Raw genomic sequence first — 19,602 nt, 5'->3', positions numbered from 1 at the left:
ACATAAACATTTAGAACTTATCTAAGCCATGTTCATATAAGGTTCCATCGCCAAGGTTTGAGGCTTCCTTAACTACTTGTTTTATCCACACAATAGAAGATAGACTTTTCTCTCTCTCATCAATGCCAAAAATTCTCCAAAAGTTAGTCTCACTTTCCGAGGAGGAACTTATTACTTATATTCTCTTGCACAAATTCAACACTTTCTTGACGGTGATGAATTATAGGGAAAAATCAAAGCCATGCATAACCTTAATTAACACTGCACAAGTATACTCTAAAATGGAGTAATTAATTTTTCATTGAGTTACTTACCAAGGAGATTTCTATCACTATTTATATCCAAGAGCCTAGATGAAGTTCATATGCCCAACTACATATCTGGTTAAATCTGTTAGATTCGATGACTGTGATCGATTAAACTAATTACATTAGAAACGGTACATATATATATTCAATACCTGATTAACTTCAAAGATTCTTTCTTTCTTTCTATTCTTTTTTTTTTTTTATATATAATAAAAAAGATTGAAACTTCATGGATGCTTTCTTTCATTTCTTCTTAGTAGAAATCTTCTTGTTTCTAAAAAAAAAAAATCTTTAGGAACAAAACATGAAAGTTCCTTTACTAGATCGCATATTCGTATAGACTTGGACTTTTTATAGTTAATTTTCATTGAGCTAATATTGTTCCCATGCATTACGTCAAAATTTCATCGTGAAATTTCAGCTTAATTATAAAAAGTCTCTATCCCTTGCCATTATGTACAATAATAATAAATCTATCCTATGTAGCATACTTTTTGTTGCTTCCAAAGACACAAATTAAATGGCCTTCTTTCAAATCTTCTTCACTTTCTTCTTCTTCCTCCATCACACAGCATCAAGAGCCAAAATTTGCGAAACAATATTATCTTGCGATGGCTACGCATCAGATTTTAGGATCAAATTCCCTTTTCAACTAAATACTACTAACTCTAGATCTACACAAGCCAAATGCTGTGGCTATCCAGGATTCAATCTATCATGCATCAACCAAAGGCAAACAATTCTCACTCTCCCTCTTTCAGGGGACTTCGCTAGCTGTGGATGAGTATCAAGGACCCAGATGGATGCCTTCCCAGACGGTTCCTAAACTTCAACTTCACTACTATGGGCTCTCCTTTCTACTACTCATTAGAGACTGATGAGTATTACGACTTCTACAACTGCTCCAACGTCAGGAGACTCAAGACTGGTGAATTTGGTTTGGTTCCTTGCCTTAGCGGCCATGACTTTAAGGTCTTCACGGTGAATTTGAAAGTCATTTGCTGACTCTTGTTTTGGGTAGTTTTGTGAAATCAATGAAAATGGGATTATTTTTCAATTTTTTTTGTTAGATTGTGTTGAAGAAAATATTATTTGGTGGAAAGCAATAAATAAGGAGAGAGAGAGAATACTAATATTAATTAGGTAATAAGGGAAAAAATTGCCAAACAGACTATTTTTAGGAAAAAATTAAATAAGGAGAGAGAGAGAATACTAATATTAATTAGGTAATAAGGGAAAAAATTGCCAAACAAACTATTTTTAGGAAAAAATTAGGCGTGTGGCACGTGTTCAAAGTTATTTGATAAGTTAGACTGTTTTTGAAAGTCGAGTTTGCCAAACTCGACTTTGGGCTGGAAAACGCACACTATAGTGGTGTTTTTTTAGTGGCTATAGCAGCGTTTATAGAAAACGCCACTATTGTGTCTATAATCCAGCCCAAAGTCGAGTTTGCCAAACTCGACTTTCAAAAACAGTCTAACTAACTAAATAAGTTTGGACGCGTGCTGTCCGGCTAACATTTTTCAGAATTTTCTCTGTTTGGCAAATTTTGCCGGTAATAAGGTAGAAAACAATAGCATTTAATGCTCTTTTTTTAACTGTTAAATCTTTTAGAAGTCTATGGTGTAAAAAAGGTATAAGTTTATAAGAGTTACACCAGGTGTAACTTAAACTCAACTCTCTCTCTCTCTCTCTCTCTCTATATATATATAAGTGTATCTTTCAATTGATGGGTCAAATAAGTTTAATTTAAATAATTACATTAAAATGGTCTTTATTTTATTATGGATGAATAGTAAAAGGTACGTGGAACATAAAGGCAAGAACTTAGGGGGGGAAAAAAAAAAAAAAAAAAAACTGAAATGATCACGAGCCCTTGTAGGTTCTACCTGATTTCTTGTGGTAAGAATCTCTATGTGGCGGTCCAGCACAATAAAGTTTGATTATAAGCTTGTCATCTAATAGTCTGTCTTTAACGACCTATATATGATGCTTTGCTATCCGTACCAGCTTAATCAATGAAAACGTACCACACTTTATAGCACCATCATTTGTCCACATATAACAAAAACTAATTGGTTATCAACTTTTTTTTTTTGAGAATGTATATGATACCACACTTAATAGCACCATTATTTGTTATTGAATAAGAGATCTTTGTTCAAATCCCACATATAACAAAAATTAATCGATATCTTGACCTAGTGATAAAAATCAATTCTCATTGAACGAAAACTATATGTTCAAATTTATTGCTTTAAAAAAAAAAAAAAAAGTGAAGTCCCTCCCCTAGTTAGTAAAGCCAACTTTTCTTTTCTTTTTGAGAAAGTAGTAAAGCCAACTTAAGATGACAAATTAAAGGTCTCTCTTTCTCTCTCTCAAGAATTCCAAGAATTGTTGACCACATTTTATATATAAGAGCATCAATAATTTCTCAAAACACAGCTTCACCATAGCTAAAGTTTTTTCTCCTTATTTCTTTCATAATCACACATCCAAAGCAATGATCAAGTTCCAAATTTCTTTATTCAAATTCTTAACCATCTTTACTCTTATTCTTCTTGTTGGCCCTATCCAAGTCTCTTCAAAGTGCACATGTGAATCCCAAGAAGAAGATGGAAGCATATCCGAGGCACTCAAATACAAACTAGTTTCCATAGCTTCAATCCTACTTGCTAGTGCATTAGGAGTTAGTCTTCCATTTTTGGTAAAGAGATTTAGATTTTTAAACCCAGAGAAAGACATTTATTTCCTTATTAAGGCCTTTGCAGCCGGGATAATCTTAGCAACCGGGTTCGTTCATGTACTTCCTGATGCTTATCAAAGTTTAAACAGCCCTTGCCTTAGTGAAAATCCGTGGGGAAAGTTTCCCTTTACGGGTTTTGTGGCAATGGTGTCAGCTATTGGAACATTGTTGATGGAAGCTTTTGCTACAGGATACCGAAAGAGGTCTGATCTGAGGAAAGCTCAGCCACTGGATGCTGATGAGGAGGAAAGTGATGAGGCCCATGCAGGTCATGTACATGGTTCTATATCTGTATTAGAGAAGTCAAATTCATCTGATCTTGTTCGGCATCGCATAATATCTCAGGTAAATTACGGCCTTTTTTTTTTTTTTTTCTCTGCTTTCTTTTTCTTTCTTTTTTTCCCAATAATTACAACAATGAAAAAGATGGTTTAAATCCTTCTTGATCTCTTCATAAAGAAAAGGATCGAGACAATCACAATGCCTATATTTTTGGCATCTATGACCCTAGGTTTTTTTTTTTTTTTTTTTTTTCAAATTCGATAGTTACAACTTACAACCGGGAGGAAAAGAAATTTAAATATGATCCTCTCTATATCTCTTACTATAGTCAACTTCCATATATCCATGGAACAACCAGCAAACATTTTGCTCTTCATTTTTGGGCAAAACTGTATAAAGCATCAAATTGATAAATGATAATGTTCTCATTTAGACGAGTTAAGGACAAATTGCAAATGAATTTTTATGGAGGAATTTTTTTGTAACAGGGTATATACTCTTAATAAACGTGAGGACTTTTTTTTTTTTTTTGAAGAAACAAACACACCTATTTAGAGCAATGCTGAACGATACTACAAATAAGAGACATCAATCTATCCCATAATCCTAATCCTAAGCCACTTTGGAACTCTCAAAATAATTTTATTTAAATACTTAATATATTCTTCTAAAAAAATACTTATATAGACACATTTTATTATATAAAACTGTGGTATATTGACATTTAAACACATAATAAAGATTAATTAAAAAATTTATTTATATTTTATTATTAATTAATGTGACATCAATCACTTTAATTACTATATATAATAAAATTGACAAACGTACCTACCTTTTTTTTTTTTTTTTTTTTTTTGAGTGGAGAAGAACCCTACCTTTTCTAACTAACATGTATATCTCTTGCTTCTCTTCTAGCCGCCATGCCTCTAACATTAGAGAGCACAAGAAAGCCTAGTGTGAATATCGTGGTGGTGGTAGGGGCCCCACACGCACCTTAATTTTTTTGTTATCTTAAGTTACCGATAAAACCTTCAAACAAATAAAACTATTATATGCAATAATTTTAACTTTAAAGCATGACTTTTCGAGTGAGTTTTTTTTTTTTTTTTTTTTTTTTTTTTTTTTTTTTGGAGAATCTCTTTTCGAGTGAGTTTCACTTAACTCACTTGATAAAGTCTACTATAATAGACTTAAAGTCTATTTGGGATCTATTTATTTTCTTGAAACTGAAAACTTTTTTCCGAAAGTACGGTAGATAAATGTAAATGTTAATTGAAATAATACAATAAGACCTCTCTGTTGATAAAGACTACTTTGGTAGACTTAGGGTCTATTTGAAATCTGTTTATTTTGCTGAAACTGAAAACTTTCTACTGAAAATACTGTAAATAAAGGTAAATGTTAGTTGAAATAGTAGAGTGAGACCCATGAATAGTACCAAAAAGTGCAATAAGACCTATGAATAGTAACAAAAATAAGCTAAATAATAAAATAAGTTAGCAAAAAATAAACTAGCCAAACATACACTTAGGGTGTGTTTGGGTACCACTTATTTTGCTAAAACTGAAAAATTATTGTTAAAAATATTGTAAATAAAGGTAAAAGTTAGTTGAAATAATACAATGGAGCCCATGAATAGTGCCAAAAAGTGTCATAGGGCCTATGAATGGTAGCAAAAATAAGCTGAATAGTAAAATAATTTTCATTTTTCATTCTAACCCAAACATACACTTAAGGTCTATTTGGAATCCACTTATTTTTCTGAAACTGAAAATTTTTTACTGAAATTACTGTAGATAAAGATGAAGGTTAGCTGAAATAGGACAGTGAGACTCATAAATAGTACTAAAAAGTATAGTAGGGCACATAAATAGTAGCAAAAATAAGTATGCAAAATTAATTATATCAAACGGACACTTAGTTTCAAATCTCGTTTGTGCCAAAAACTAATTAGCGTAGATTAGAAAAATATCGAATTTTTTTTACACTGAGAATGTACAGGTTTTGGAGTTGGGAATCGTGGTCCATTCAGTGATAATTGGAATATCGCTTGGTACTTCTGAAAGTGCAAAGACAATCAAGCCTCTGGTAGCAGCATTGAGTTTCCATCAGTTTTTTGAGGGCACGGGACTTGGCGGATGCATCTCTCAGGTACTCTCAAACAAAATAGCTTAGAAAAAGAAGATGGAAATAAAATTTTGCGTTATCTTTTTTTTTTTTTTCCTATATCAAACTTTCAAATATGCAGAATCTTTATAATTTGTTTGCATTGTCTTATATTTGCTTCTTTGTGCGTATATACGAGTGTTATAGGTCACATGCAATTCTATGGGCTCGTATTCTTTGTGTTCTCATGTTTTGCACCATAACCAGCTATTAAGGGCTTGTTTGGATGACCATGACTTTGAGTGATATCACTTAGTTTTCATCACTTAGTTTCCAAAATGCATGGGTTCCACCGAAAAAGTCTTGTTTGGCTTGATTTTTGGGTGATGTTTCCATCACTCAAAACTCAAAAATTTGAGTGATGGATGATGGAAACTGACAACATAATTTTGGTGTTTTCAATTTCTGAAATATGAGCTATGATGGCAAAAGGTGAGTTATGTGATTGAGTTATGTGACCAAACAAGAATTTTGGAGTTTTTGAGATAAAGTGAGATTTGGGTTATGAGTTATGGGTTTTAAGTTTGAGTTGAGTTATGAAAATTGAGTCATGGCCAAACCAAACGAGCTCTTAGTATCGCTTGAGAAGTTATAATCGTAAATGCAACTTTTGGTTATATGATATCAAGAAAACTTACTTTTACGCCTTAATACATATCCATACTTCCTATCAAGTCCACCCCAAGTCGAATCATTCAACTGATTCAAGTGGACTGAATCTCAAGCTATTTATAAATAGCTAAATTGCAAACTATACCTTTAGTTTGGAGGTGCTTGAATTTTACTCTCTGAAGTTTCAGAATTTGAATTTTACCCTCTTGAAATTCTATTTCGTTTACATGAGCAATTTCTTTTTCCATATTTTTTGTTAAGTGCTACATAAGCTTGCCACTTGTGTCTAATTCATCCAATAAAATGATGCCATGTAAAATTTTATTATGCCATGTCATTTTTAATTATTTAAATTTTTTAGGCTACAAAAACGATGTGACATCATTTTATTTGAAAAACTAAACACACATGACAAGCTTATGTGATATTTAACAGAAAATATGGACTAAGGGGCTACTGATGCAAACAGAATAAAATTTTAAGGGTAAATTCAAATTCTAAAATTTCAAGGTGTAAATTCAAACACCCCAAATTTTAAGGGTATAGTTTGCAATTTAGCCTTGATAAATAAATCATTCCTAACAATTATGTGAATCTTTTACTAATAACGGAAAATAGTAACCTGGTGTGTGTGGGACAGAGGGATTGTATACGCTGAAAGGAATAGTCAGGTACTTGAAGAGGTTTGAATACCCTCCTTTATAAAAATAATAATAATAATAATAATTTCATGGCTTTTTAAATTTTATGTCAAGTTGGAGTGAATTTTTTTTTTTTTATACAGGATAAAAATTCTACTCTAACCTAATCTAAATGTATACGTGTATGAAACTCCCTTCTAAAAACTTGAACCCAGGCCCTTGCCCCCGAACCCCACAAACACTTATACTTATGGAGTGACCATCACACCAAGAGTGTGCAGTGGTGAGCTGAAGTGAATTTGATTTCTAACAACTTGGGAGTCTTGGATACCATCAAGGATGAAATAGTAATTTTAGATTCTAGGCAACGTTAAGTTATTCATTTGAAAAATCAAGGGGCAAAATGGGGTCTTGATGAGGACTAAATTGAGAAAAGAAAAATTGTTTGGACCAAAATAAAACTGCCCGGAAATGTTAAAGATGATGCACATTTAAGCTTTTTTAAAAAAAAAAATCTTGATTGTAGTTAGATACTCTTTTTAGATTTGAAATCAAAATTAAGAAATAAAAATTTGATAATGAATTAAAAGTTTCACATAATGGAAGCAGTTTCAGAGTCCAGGAAGGTGAGGGGAAAAATTGTGGTTATTGTTAATTAGAATGTGTGATTTTTGCAGGCGAAATTCAGCCATCGAACTGTGGCAATTATGGTACTATTCTTCTCCCTTACCACTCCAGCGGGAATAGCTGTTGGCATAGGCATATCGAAAATGTACAATGTGAATAGCCCAACTGCACTCATTGTTCAAGGGCTTCTCTTATCAGCATCTGCTGGAATTTTAATTTACATGGCACTTGTTGATCTTCTTGCAGCTGACTTTATGAGCAGAAAAATGCTAAGCAATTTTAGGCTCCAAGTTGGAGCCAGTTTTACACTTCTTCTAGGAGCTTGTTGTATGTCACTCTTGGCCAAATGGGGAGAATCTTGATTTTATTTTTTATTTTTTTTCGGAGATTGATTTTATTTCATTTTTGAACTATATTGGAACTATATCAAACTCTAATTTCTTCTTCTTTTTCTTTTTCTTTTTTGTTTGTAATGTCAATAGTAATAACAGAGCAAAGATCTTAATGAAGATGTTGTCAGTACTATTTAATGTTGTTGGATTCAATTTTTTTTTTTTTTTGTTCTTTTTTTATTATTATTGGGATTAAAACTCAAATTTCTTATTCGACAATAAGAAACTTTACTAATTGAGCTAACTAAAATCCACAACAATATTAGATTCATTTGCAAGTTGTATAAGATATAAGGGTTGGTGCTTAAGATGACAAAGTATAAGTGCACCCTGATAAGTTTTCATTGCAAAATAGTGGTAAATCTTCTACCATTGTTTCACCTACAAACATTAGCGATCCAAAAAATTTAGCCCATTTCTCATAGTTAATGTTGTACCAAAAGCTCAATCTATGGTACTAGATATAACTGTTAAGACCCATGGTGTTCAACTTGTTAAATTTGAAAAGCCTAGTCCATCATTTCACGTCAGGGTCATGATAGATATACCATTCTCCATGGCAGAAAATGAAGCTTTTGCTAAAGGATCAAGCAGTGACATATCTCTTTTACTTGCATAGAGTCCCAAGGCAACGCAAATCACATCAACACCATCAACAATGGCTTGATGCATACCTGAAATAACATCAGACGTTTGGAGCTACACCTACACCTTTCGTCATTCCTTCACCATAACCAAAATAAGACACTCCATTTATGAAATTCCCAACAGCTACTGAAGACACAAAACTTTCATGGCCTATAGTGTCCTTAGCAAAGTCCACAATGGACAACACTCTCCCTGATAATCTAGCTTCTCTTTTCAATCCATATTGAAATAGTTAAGTCCAACGAGTTTGGAGCTGCACATTTCCTCCTTCACACGTCCCCTTCCAATTGAATGAAACTTTACTTACTGTAATGCCATCATCTTTGAAGCTTGGGTACCAATGATAATGTCTTTTCCATAGTTTGAGGTGGGCAAAAAACCAGTGGAGAGTTTAAGGGACAAGAGCTCCGGGGCTATCTAAAAGTAGTAGCAGGCTTGAAAGGCTTATCAGTAAAAGCAGAGATAAAGCCTATGGACTTATTTAGGGTATCTATCTCATCTAAAGATAAAGCAGCGCTAAACCCATGAAAAGCATTATCGTAAGTGTATAAAAGTGATGATCATAAGGTTAGATTGCAATATGTTGTTTCAAGGTAAAAATGTTGTTTTAAGGTGTGTGGGTCTAAAGGAATTTATAATAAAGAGATACCAATAGTGATAGCTAGTAAATGCCTTTGGCATTAGAGACTTATCTATCCATGAACACAATATATATATATATATATATATATGTGTGTGTGTGTGTGTGCGCGCGTGCGCGCGCGTGGATCCCTTTGAAACGATATTGACTCATCATCAAAAGTTAATGTAACACAAATAAAAAAGAGAAATGATGGAACTAGAGGGATGTGCCTCATTTTTCTCTAAGTAAATTTGCTTTGAGATGAAAGGAGCAATAAATGATTATTTATTAATGTCTCCTGTAAGCATGGGTTACAACAACGTAGAAATAGTAATATTACAGACATAAACTCATTTATAATATTTTTACAAATTGCTGATGTAGTTTTAGTAATTTTCAAATAATTATTGGCAAACATAAATGTGATGTTAGTGGTAGACTCATATTAGAACTAATAAGTGATGATCATAAGTGTATAAAAGTGATGATCATAAGGATAGATTGCAATATGTTGTTTCAAGGTAAAAATGTTGTTTTAAGGTGTGTGGGCCTAAAGGAATTTATAATAGAGAGATACCAATAGTGACAGCTAGTAAATGCCTTTGGCATTAGAGACTTATCTATCCATGAACACAATATATATATATATATATATATATATATGTGTGTGTGTGTGTGTGCGCGCGCGCGCGCGCACGTGGATCCCTTTGAAACGATATTGTCTCATCATCAAAAGTTAATGTAACACAAATAAAAAAGAGAAATGATGGAACTAGAGGGATGTGCCTCATTTTTCTCTAAGTAAATTTGCTTTGAGATGAAAGGAGCAATAAATGATTATTTATTAATGTGAGGCTGTAAGCATGGGTTACAACAACGTAAAAAATAGTAATACTACAGACACAAACTCATTTATAACATTTTTACAAATTGCTGATGTGGTTTTAGTAATTTTCAAATAATTATAGGTAAACATAAATGTGATGTTAGTGGTAGACTCATATTAGAACTAATAAGAATTTGTCACATTAATAATCTGTAAAAATATTATAAAATAATTTATGGGTGTAACATTATTCATATAGAAAGAGTAATGTTACAGACACAACAGAGACTTTTCACTTCTAGAGGTAAACTATGAGTGTTCTTGAGAATAGATTATAAGTCAACTTTTAGCTTTTTAGCTTTTATATATAATATTTTTTAAAACATCACTTTTTTTTTTATAAAAAAAAATTATACAAGTATACTTTAATACATTTCTTAAAAAAAAAAAAAAAAAAAAATCTAAGACGACACCATTTACCTCAATTATTTTGGCATAGATCTCACAGTGCTAACACTTTTTTTTCATCACTCTCAGTAGACCCCTTCAAAGTTACAGAAAAAATTGTAGCACTAGTGTCCTTACTCCTTCGACTTCTATAATAAACTAAAATATTTAGTCACTTCAATCCAAAGAAACAACCTCGGCTATTATAAAATCTACAGGTTGAGGGACCAGATAAAAATTGAATAGTGTTTGGGTTACAATTGATTTTTTTTCTTCATGGATTTTTGTGTGATTTTCTAATTTTAGATAATTTAAGTGGGATATTTAAAGTCCTATAAAAATTTCTAACATTAATTTCTGTTTCTACAAATTAGGATATGAAATTAAATTTTCAGGGCAAATTACAACTTATCCACCTTTACTTATTTTTTGTTTGAAATTTGACACTTTACCCACCTGAGGTCCTGACCAAAATTGAAATTGTCTACCTATAATTTGAGATCTCATGATACAAGTATTTCACTGGGTTATTTTTTTGTCTTATTTAATCTTGTATTTTTATGTTTTGTGTATTTTTGGAGGAGAGAGACATAAAAGTTGAACAAAATTACATATTTAGCCATGTTTTTAATAAAAGTGAATTATGGAACTCTAACTGAGCTAATTTTGAATAGGTAAAGTGTCAAATTTCAAACCATATATAAACAACTTAAATTTTGGTCAAACTAAAGGTAGTTAAGTTATAATTTGCCCAAATTTTTAACATTTACACAAAGGTTAAAATACTTTAGGGTCTGTTTGGTAGGAGGGTTTTTGTTTTTGTTTTCAAAATAATACAAAAACAATTTCAAAAAATTAAATTTGAAACTAGTTTTCATATATACTAATTTTTACATTAAACATGTTTTGTTCCCACTTTTAAGTTTTAAGAAAAAATTTCAAAATATTGAAAAAAAAAAAAAAAGATGTTTGGGAGATCATTTCTAGTTTTGTGAATTTTTTTTATTATTTGTTTTTACAAAGAGTAACGTGTAGATTACATGTACCTCCCCCCTCCCCCCATCTGACCTTTTTTTTTAAAATGATAACCAACAAATTTGAAGTGTGAGAATTATTTTGTAAAAAAAAAAAAAAAAAAAACCTCCTTAATTTAAGAGATAAAATATTTTAGACATATCTATGGGGTCCGTTGTTTTCCATTTATTTATAACTTTGTCATTAAAAACATTTTTTGTATATTAAAAATATCTTCTCAACAGTTTTCAAAATCCACTTGTGTACCAAGAAAATAAGAAACCAATTTTCTGAAAAACTGTATTTTTTTTTTTTTAAAAAAAAATCAACCAAATAATAGCTTCAAGTGTGAGACCTACCAATTTTTGGTTTCCAAAAAAATACAAACAAACAAACAAAACAAACAAACAAAAAAATTTGTTTACCAAACAGGAACTTGTGCTACAATAGCCACCTCATTAACCCCCCACTCACAATTATATCTCTAATAAATCTCAACTATATGTTTGACCAAGTCAAATCTCATACAGCCAATCATGGCCAAACATGCAATTCCATTATTTCCATTTACTTTATTAGCAATAATTATTTCATGTATAATATTGTGCAAATTTTATATAAAATGATTTGCCTTTTAACCATCAAGGTTTTCAGACTCGGACCGTTCATTGAACCGTAAAAGGGAGAGGTTCAAGGGTTTTGAGGTTGGACCGAGGTCGAACCGGGGTCGAACCGTGATGACGTCATAATTAATTTAATAATTATTTTAAATATATATAAAAACATTAAATTAATAAAAAAAATAGAAAAATTAACTAAAATAGCCTAATTCATTTAGAAAAGCTTATTTCTAAAAAATACATAAAACTTACAAAAATACAGTACACAATTACACATTGTTACACACTAGACAAAAAAAACTCCTTCCCATCAAAAATGCATGAAAGAAACAAGTCACTAGACAAAAAAACTTTTCAAATGTAACATCCTTTCCACAAGTTAATTGAACCATAATACAAAAACTGATCCCTAAAACATCCTAATCCCACATTCACTTTTCCTTTTCAACTTTCCACAGAACCTACTCATTATGCAACAGACCCAAAAAAAATAAATAAATAAATAAAACTAAATAATTAACTTGTATTGCTGGGAAAGCATAGGGTTTCTGAGAATAATGTCTTCTTATCTGGGAAAGCACAGGGTTTCTGCAAGTCATTGGTACTTGTATTACTGTTTTTGCTTCTTCTCACTTTGACTAGCTATTAGCTTACTTTTGTTTCACACTGTTTTTGCTTCTTCTCACTTTGACTAGCTATTAGCTTACTTTTGTTTCACATTTTGATTAGTCATTTCTTCTTCATTGTGCTTGTCAAGTATGTGAGACATTAGGGCCAATTGTTTTCAGGACACCATCATAAGAAAAAGCTAGTTAAGATACTATAAGGCGTCTGCCTGTTCTATCACTGAACTCATTTTGAAACAGGTCCATGGTCCACCTGTTCTATTCTTGAGGGTCATTTTTCTTCTTCTCTTTTTATTTTTTTATTAATATGTGGTCTGATAGCTGTAGTTAAGTAAATTTGAAATCTAGCATATTCAGATGCTATGTTAATTCTGGGATTTCAATTATGTTGAGATTGCTTTTAGTAATGGGGCAAATGATTTGAGAATAATGTAAATATTATTGAAACCAACAGCAATAAAAAATACAAAAAAAAAACATGCAGCAAGAAGTTGCAGACACAACAAAGTAATTTTGGCAAACAGAAACACCAATTGACCCAAATCAATTTTCACAATTACAATAATATCACAAGCCTTGTCTTCACATACACCAACACTTCAGATCTATATCATCATCCACAATCAACTTGCAAATATTAACAAAGAAAAAACAGATTAAAGTACCAACGACGGCGACGGCGACGAGGCACAGAGTGAGCTGCGACGGGGACGAGGGAGAGAGGCAGAGATGAGCGTGAGAGAGTGAGCTGCGATCTGGGTTGAGCTGCGACGGCAACGAGGGAGAGAGGTAAAGACGAGAGAGTGATTGAGACTTTGAGAGAGTGAGGAAGAGATCTGGGCTGAGCTGCAACAGTGCGACGGCGACGAGGGAGAGAGTGATTGAGAGAGTGAGGATTGAGGAAGAAATCTGGGCTGAGCTGCGACAGTGCGACGGTGACGAGGGAGAGGCAGAGACGAGAGAGTGATTGAGACTTGAGAGAGTGAGGATTGAGAGTGATTTTTGAGAGAGGCAGAGACGAGTGAGGATTGAGAGTGATTGAGAGAGGGTTTCAGAGTGAGGCTAAGAGTGATTTTTGAGAGAGGGTTAAAAAAAAAAAAAGGTGGAACGACGCCGTATAGGGGAAAAAAAAAAAAAAAAAAAAAGGTTGAAATTAGGGAACCGTGTGAACCGGTCACGGTTCACAGACCCAGACGGTCGGACCGCGGTCCGGACGGTTCCATGCTTTTTTCGCATGGAACGGTTCCTTACCTTAAATTGACCGTGAATCTGAACGGTTCCCGGGTTTTCCGGTCGGACCGTACGATCCGGTCCGGGTTTAATAACCTTGTTAACCATTGCACTTATTGTGGATTATTTGGCCACATAATCCAACAATCGGGCTGCAACAAGTAAAAGCGCTCAAGAGGGAAACAGCCTACCTGAGTAGTGAAAAATGCTTCAAGTTACTTTAAAAGTAGATTGTAATAAAGAAGAGACTAGTGGGTAAGAGCATTCATGCCTTAATGCAATTTACTATAAATTTGATCTAAAAATCTCTAATTTATTATTTTATGGCCAAAATATATTAGTGGTTCCTTAAGCTTATTTACTGAGTACTTTTGGTTTCTTAAAATTTCAAGTGAGCACAATTATTACCAAAAGTATTAAAAAAAAAAAAAAAAATGAGCACTATTGGTATTTCTATCAACTTCTATTAGTTTTATTGCATATGTCTAACGAAATAATGACGTGAAAATTTTGTAATGACATGACAATTTTTTTTTTTTTTTTTTGAGAAGGGATATGGCAATTTTTTATTATTAAAAAAAATCAAACATTTTTCCATAGGGTAACCTATTTTAAATTGGGTCTTTCCCCTGTCAAACCCATAGAACCTGAAATGCCAGTTATTAGAAAGAGAGGGGCTGACTTTTATGAACCAGAAAAATAAGAAGATAACTTAGTTGATTCAAGGTGGCTAGTCTCTTGAAGTTGAGAGTGAGAAAGAGACTTTTTTGAGTTAAATTTCTGATTTTTGCTTCATTCCTTCCTTCACAGTACATAAATAAGACTCATAATACGATAACTAGCCTAACAAATAGGAACTAACTCAGTAATTCATCCCATCAAATAAAAATTTGAGTTATTAACAACATAATCAGCTATTGCTAATTTATTATTCAAATTCAAACTTCATCAGTTGTTGTGTAATTATCTTCCATATGGCCTTAGGACATAACACTGACCTTATGGATGCCAGAAACAGCAACGGAGGTACCAACTGTGCTCTCCCCGGTGTTATTAACCTATTCTATAGATTTTCTTTTAGAGAGAGAGGGAAGAAAAAAAAAAGTTGAATCACTCAATTCATCATAGCCGCTTTAACTCAATCCAGCAAATGACCACAAACCCGCAATGAACATCAATCAAACAAAACAAGCAAAAACACAAATCTGATCATTTTTAACCAAAAGAACTCAAAACTACAAAATCAAGCTTAAAATTCCACACAAAAATATTTTCATTATGTCTTATCATCAAGAAATTAATAAATAAAAAAATATTATTGGTTTAGACTAGATTTGAACTCAATTTCCTTATCAAAAAGAAAAAAATTTTTTCAATTAAGATAACTAGAATCAAAGTCACAGATACAAATAAAGTATGTGGACATAAATCTCATGTAGTACTCAAAATAACCATTCATAGCAGAAGAAATTCAACTATCTAAAAATAATTTTTATGACCTCTTATTCATAAAAAAAACATAACATTACAATAAGAGAGACATAGATAAAGCAGCATTATCATCATAAAGCCACTTGACTTTTCACAACAAAATATACATTGAGAAAGCAAGGAAGATCATCAGTCGATTGTAAACTGATTTATTAGGCAGACATAGGGAGAGAAACCTTAAGAAAAAAGCTTAATTAGTATGAGGATAGCTCATGACTTGGCACAATAGTAAAGCTTAAGAAGCATATGCACTTAAAGACAGCCTTGGGCTAACTATAGCCGAAAGGGGCACTGCCTTTTGCAATGCAAGCCCAAAGGTCTCGTCCATGTTAAGCTCAACAACCCCCTCTGGCAATTTCCAATCAAATGAGTGTACTAATGTGCCAAGAATGTACTCCACTAGCACAATTGCCATCCTAGTCCCAGCACACATCCTCCTTCCAGACCCAAATAGTATCAATTCAAAATCATTCCCTCTTGGATCAATTTTTGCATTTTTCCCACTCAAAAATCTTTCGGGTGTGAAATCTAATGGGTTTTCCCATACATCAGGGTCACGCCCTATTGCCCATATGTGCACACTAAGCCTAGTATTCTTTGGAATATAATAGCCATTCACTTCACATGCTTCGGTTGAGACTCGAGGCAGGTTTAATGGCGTGGAGGGGTGCTTTCGCATGGTTTCTTTGCATATGGCTTGAAAATATGGGAGTTTTGGTATGTCTGCTTCCTCAAGACGTCTGTTTCTGCCAATTACTTGATCCATCTCCTCATGTGCTCGCTCGAGGATGCTAGGGTTCTTCAACATCTCCGCAAGTGCCCATTCAATTATGCTTGAAGCTGTGTCTGTCCCTGCTGTGAACAAGTTCTTCAAAAATATACACAATTCATCAGAACTTTGAGAGACAAACACACACACATAGAATGAAGAGAAAATGGGTTCAAACACATTCCATAGAATTGAGTGTGCTTATCACTCAATAAAACTTCAACACGTCAGCATCTAATCCTAATGCCCAACAGCCCATATGATGTGATGTTTTGTTCATTTTATGTATTACTTTTCTTTTGTCTGTTAGTGTTTTTGTAATGGTATATTAGTTTACTCTCTTTTACAAAATTAAAGAGATTTTTTAAAAAAAAAATAATTAAAGAGATTATTTGTAATTTTAAAATGTACTGGTTAATTGTTGAGTGATTGTGTGTATTTTGCTTATTAATTGTTTAGTACATTTATTTGAAAATATATATTTTGTTGTTTGAAAATATATATGGAAATATGTGTGGGTGAAAAAGTGTATGGAAATACATATAATATTGTTTAAAAAATAAAAATGTGTGTTTGATTGTGTGTACCAAACACCTCCAATAATTTTGTGTATTTTTCTTTGTTGATAGTTTATTAAATGAATGTTTATTTGGAGTTTCAAAAAAAATATTATACTTCTACCCCGTAACTCTAAGTCTTAACTTCGTCCCTAGTTACCATATCATAAATATATAATTAGTCACAAACAGGAGCACTAATAAATTCCCCGAAAATTTCACACATTCTCCCTTATAGAGGCATTGTCTTAAGCCTACAAAGTGTCACGTTATTTAAAATTTTTAAACGAATTTATTTTGTAGTTCAAATTAAATATTTCATATCTACATACATATCCAATACAATGTTATTTTAAATTTAAAAGATGTAATACCAAATATACCTTTAAATCTATAATATTCGATCTAAAGTACAAAATAAATCAATTTTAAATTGAAAGAATCATTTTTCCGACAACTTAAGAAGTATGAGAGTTTATGATTTTTTTTTTTTTTTTTGGGTTTATATATCAAACGAAGATTATATATATATATATATATATATATATATATATAACAATACTATATTATTATAATATATGATTATAGTAGTCAACCACCATCGAGGCTGCGAGTCTAGTTTTCAAAATAGTGAAAAATTCCACGGCCAAATTAAAGAATCTCTGGCTGAAAATGAAGGTGTGGCAGAAAGAAATAGAGAATGTTCTCTGTTATAATATATATAAAGATAGTCGTAGACCTACCAATAGAAGTGCCTTAACGTTGGTCAAAGTAAGTCTCTCGCTAGTAGAGTTATCTCGGTTTGCCATAACAATGTCTAATAGATCAGGCTTTCCCCGACGCTCATGAGCAGTAGCTGTGTGCTCCTCAATCATCTTCTTCAACAGCACGTCGAAACGTTTATGCAAGCGCTTCATTCCACGCTCAATACCTTGCAAGTCCATCCATGCAATGGATGGTATATAATCACCAATGTTGAAGTACCCAGCTGTAGTCATGAGCTCCACAACCATGTCCTTAAACTTATTAGACTCCTCACCATGTGTCACAAACGCACGGCGACTTAGTATCACTTGGCTTATCATATTTGCCATGGCATAATTAAGTCAATAAATCTGGCACCACCACTGGCTCACCCTGTTTGCTAGACTCGTACATGGCTCGAACCATGTGTCCAAGCTCAACAACTCGAACCTGAGCCCAATCCTCAAGAGCCTTCCCTCCAAGCATGTGTAAGTTGCATAACTTTCTAAGCAACTTCCACCTTGGTCCATAATGTGCAAAAACCATGCCCTGAGCATCATACGCTAAATGGGTTGCACCGGCAATATCAGAAGACCGGTTAGAGAAATTCATGTCTAGGTTCTTGAGGAATGCTCTTGCTGCATCTGGTGTAGATGCCACAACCATGCCACAAGTGCCCATTTTTAGGTACATGACAGGTCCATATATTTTTGCCATTTTAGCAAGGGTTACATGAGGCATGTTTCCTAGAAGTGGAAGAGCCCCTATGATTGGCCAGACTTTAGGGCCTGGTGGGAGTTTCCTAGAAGGGTTTTTGAGGAGTGAACTAATCGAATAGCGGGTTATGAAGAAGAGGATAATGGCAGCAACAAGTTCTCGGAGAAGGAATGTGTCTAACTCTAAGGCCATGATGTATGTTGTGAAGGGCTACGTGCAATAGAATTGGAATTGGGCTATGTGAAATTAGGTGGTGCCTCGAAGCTAGCTAGGGATGTTAACAATGTTATATATATAGCAGTCGATCAATACAGTTAAGTGATGAATTGTAGTTTTTTTTTTTTTTTTTTTTTGAGAATGGTAGTTGACTCTGAGACTTACCAACTAGGCAACCATTCACTGCTATTAGTATTCTCTTAAATGCTTTACACTCCTTGAAGCAGAAAAAAAATATACAAAATAGGAAAAAAGCTTTCTAAGTCCTGACCCCGCTGATAAACAGTGTAAATGGCAAAACTTACTGCTTTACCTGATGCACAAAGTAGAAAATAATCAGAAGAAGAAAATTCCTGACACAGCAAAAATAAAGGGAAAAAATTCCCTTGCGCACAATAACACACACCACTTTGACTTGTCTTGACATTTCAGTTTCAAACGGTGGGTTTTTATAAAGGTGAAATATAGTATGAGTTATTGTAAATCTAAATATAAATTGGAGTTTCAAATGGTGGGTTTGGAGTTTGGAGGACACGGTTCGTCTGAAGGGAAAGTGGCACTGGCACCTAATTACCTACCCCATGTAGTATCCACCGCCCTACGTTTCAAATCCTGGGCCCTCCCATCCAAAGACACTAATCAGCTGCCTGGGCAAAGGCAATCAGATACCAGATAAGGACAAAATTCTATCTCTATGGAGGTACCTTCATGAATAGTAATTTAATACTATTTTTAGAGCATCCATTATAGTAAAACTAAAAGTTTAACTTTTTAGTTCTATCAAAAGTTATTTTATCTATTTTACCTACACACATGTCGAAGTAGTGGATCTATTTTAACTTTCAATACAATAAAATAATATAAACATCACAATAAAATAATATAACCACTACAATAAAATAATATATCCCACTACCTTAAAAAACATCACAGCACCAACCACAACCACTCTACCATCAGCCACACCCACAACCACCACCACCACCATAGCAGGAAAAAAACAAAAAAACAAACAAACCCACAGCACCACAAAACACGACACAACCGCCGCCAACACAGCACCACAAAACAAACCCACAGCACACCACAAAACAAACCCACGGCCACAAATCACAAATCGAACCCACCAAACCCAAATCCAGCTACCCAACGTCGAGGGACCGTAATTGAGCTTCGGTGGGAGTTGAGAGACGGGAGTTGAGCTTCAGTGACGTTGGGCTTCAACAGCGTGGGTCTAAGGGATCGGAGTTGAGCTTCACTGACATTAGGCTTCGGCGGCGTGGGTCTAAAGGACCGGA

At 33.4% G+C, this 19,602-nt stretch overlaps 1 protein-coding gene and 1 pseudogene across 1 annotated transcript; one reads left to right on the top strand and one right to left on the bottom strand.

Annotated features, from left to right (window-relative positions):
- Window positions 1–2,610: 2,610 nt before the first annotated feature.
- LOC115968943 (zinc transporter 5-like) lies at window positions 2,611–7,873 on the top strand. The gene is made up of 3 exons (XM_031088485.1): window positions 2,611–3,399; window positions 5,341–5,490; window positions 7,436–7,873. The coding sequence occupies exons 1-3, from the start codon at window positions 2,812–2,814 to the stop codon at window positions 7,745–7,747; spliced, it is 1,050 nt and encodes a 349-aa protein (XP_030944345.1). The 5' UTR covers window positions 2,611–2,811; the 3' UTR covers window positions 7,748–7,873.
- Window positions 7,874–15,290: 7,417 nt separating this feature from the next.
- Window positions 15,291–18,327, bottom strand: LOC115969218 (annotated as a pseudogene).
- Between the last annotated feature and the right edge of the window lie 1,275 nt (window positions 18,328–19,602).

The sequence above is a fragment of the Quercus lobata genome, chromosome 11 (assembly GCF_001633185.2).
Source record: "Quercus lobata isolate SW786 chromosome 11, ValleyOak3.0 Primary Assembly, whole genome shotgun sequence".
NCBI lineage: Eukaryota > Viridiplantae > Streptophyta > Magnoliopsida > Fagales > Fagaceae > Quercus > Quercus lobata.
Note: the sequence above shows the minus strand (reverse complement) of the source record. Positions and strands in the feature narration are given on the sequence as shown.

Coding starts and splice junctions, on each gene's coding strand:
- LOC115968943 (XM_031088485.1), top strand. CDS start 2,812: ATGATCAAGTTCCAAATTTCTTTATTCAAATTCTTAACCATCTTTACT. Junction 3,400..5,340: donor GGCATCGCATAATATCTCAG/GTAAATTACGGC, acceptor GAGAATGTACAG/GTTTTGGAGTTGGGAATCGT. Junction 5,491..7,435: donor TTGGCGGATGCATCTCTCAG/GTACTCTCAAAC, acceptor TGATTTTTGCAG/GCGAAATTCAGCCATCGAAC.